General features: G+C 66.7%; 1 protein-coding gene across 1 annotated transcript in view; it reads right to left on the reverse strand.

Moving 5' to 3' along the window:
* Nucleotides 1-348, reverse strand: part of LOC111733815 (CUB and sushi domain-containing protein 1-like) — a 49256-nt gene that overhangs the window by 5059 nt on the left and 43849 nt on the right. The window contains exon 11 of the mRNA XM_023525919.1: nt 187-344. Within this exon, the coding sequence (XP_023381687.1) occupies nt 187-344 (158 nt within the window). The remainder of the gene's footprint in view (nt 1-186; nt 345-348) is intronic.

A 348-nucleotide genomic window follows, 5' to 3' on the forward strand; every position in this document is an offset into this window, starting at 1 on the left:
AGCTGCCTGCCCGTGCGTCAGTATTGCTCAAAGCCCCCAAACTGTGCCCGTCCCTCACAGCCAAGTTCAGCTGCTCTGCCGCGCGCCCACCCCGCATCCCTGATGCGTCCTCCACAAAGTGCCTGACGGTGGAGCGCAGCCGGCTCATCCTCACGGGGCTGCTGGGGCTCGCAGCTCTTTACCCACCTAGCACCTCAGCCCCTCGGTGAAGAGGGGGCGGCAGGAAGGGAGACCCAGGTGCAGCACCCGAGTCCAGCTGCTCTGCCGAGCGCCCATCCCGCATCCCTGATGCGTCCTCCACAAAGTGCCTGACGGTGGAGAGCAGCCGGCTCATCCTCACGGGGCTGC

This window comes from Pteropus vampyrus, unplaced genomic scaffold, assembly GCF_000151845.1.
Source record: "Pteropus vampyrus isolate Shadow unplaced genomic scaffold, Pvam_2.0 Scaffold644, whole genome shotgun sequence".
In the NCBI taxonomy this organism is placed as follows: Eukaryota; Metazoa; Chordata; class Mammalia; order Chiroptera; family Pteropodidae; genus Pteropus; species Pteropus vampyrus.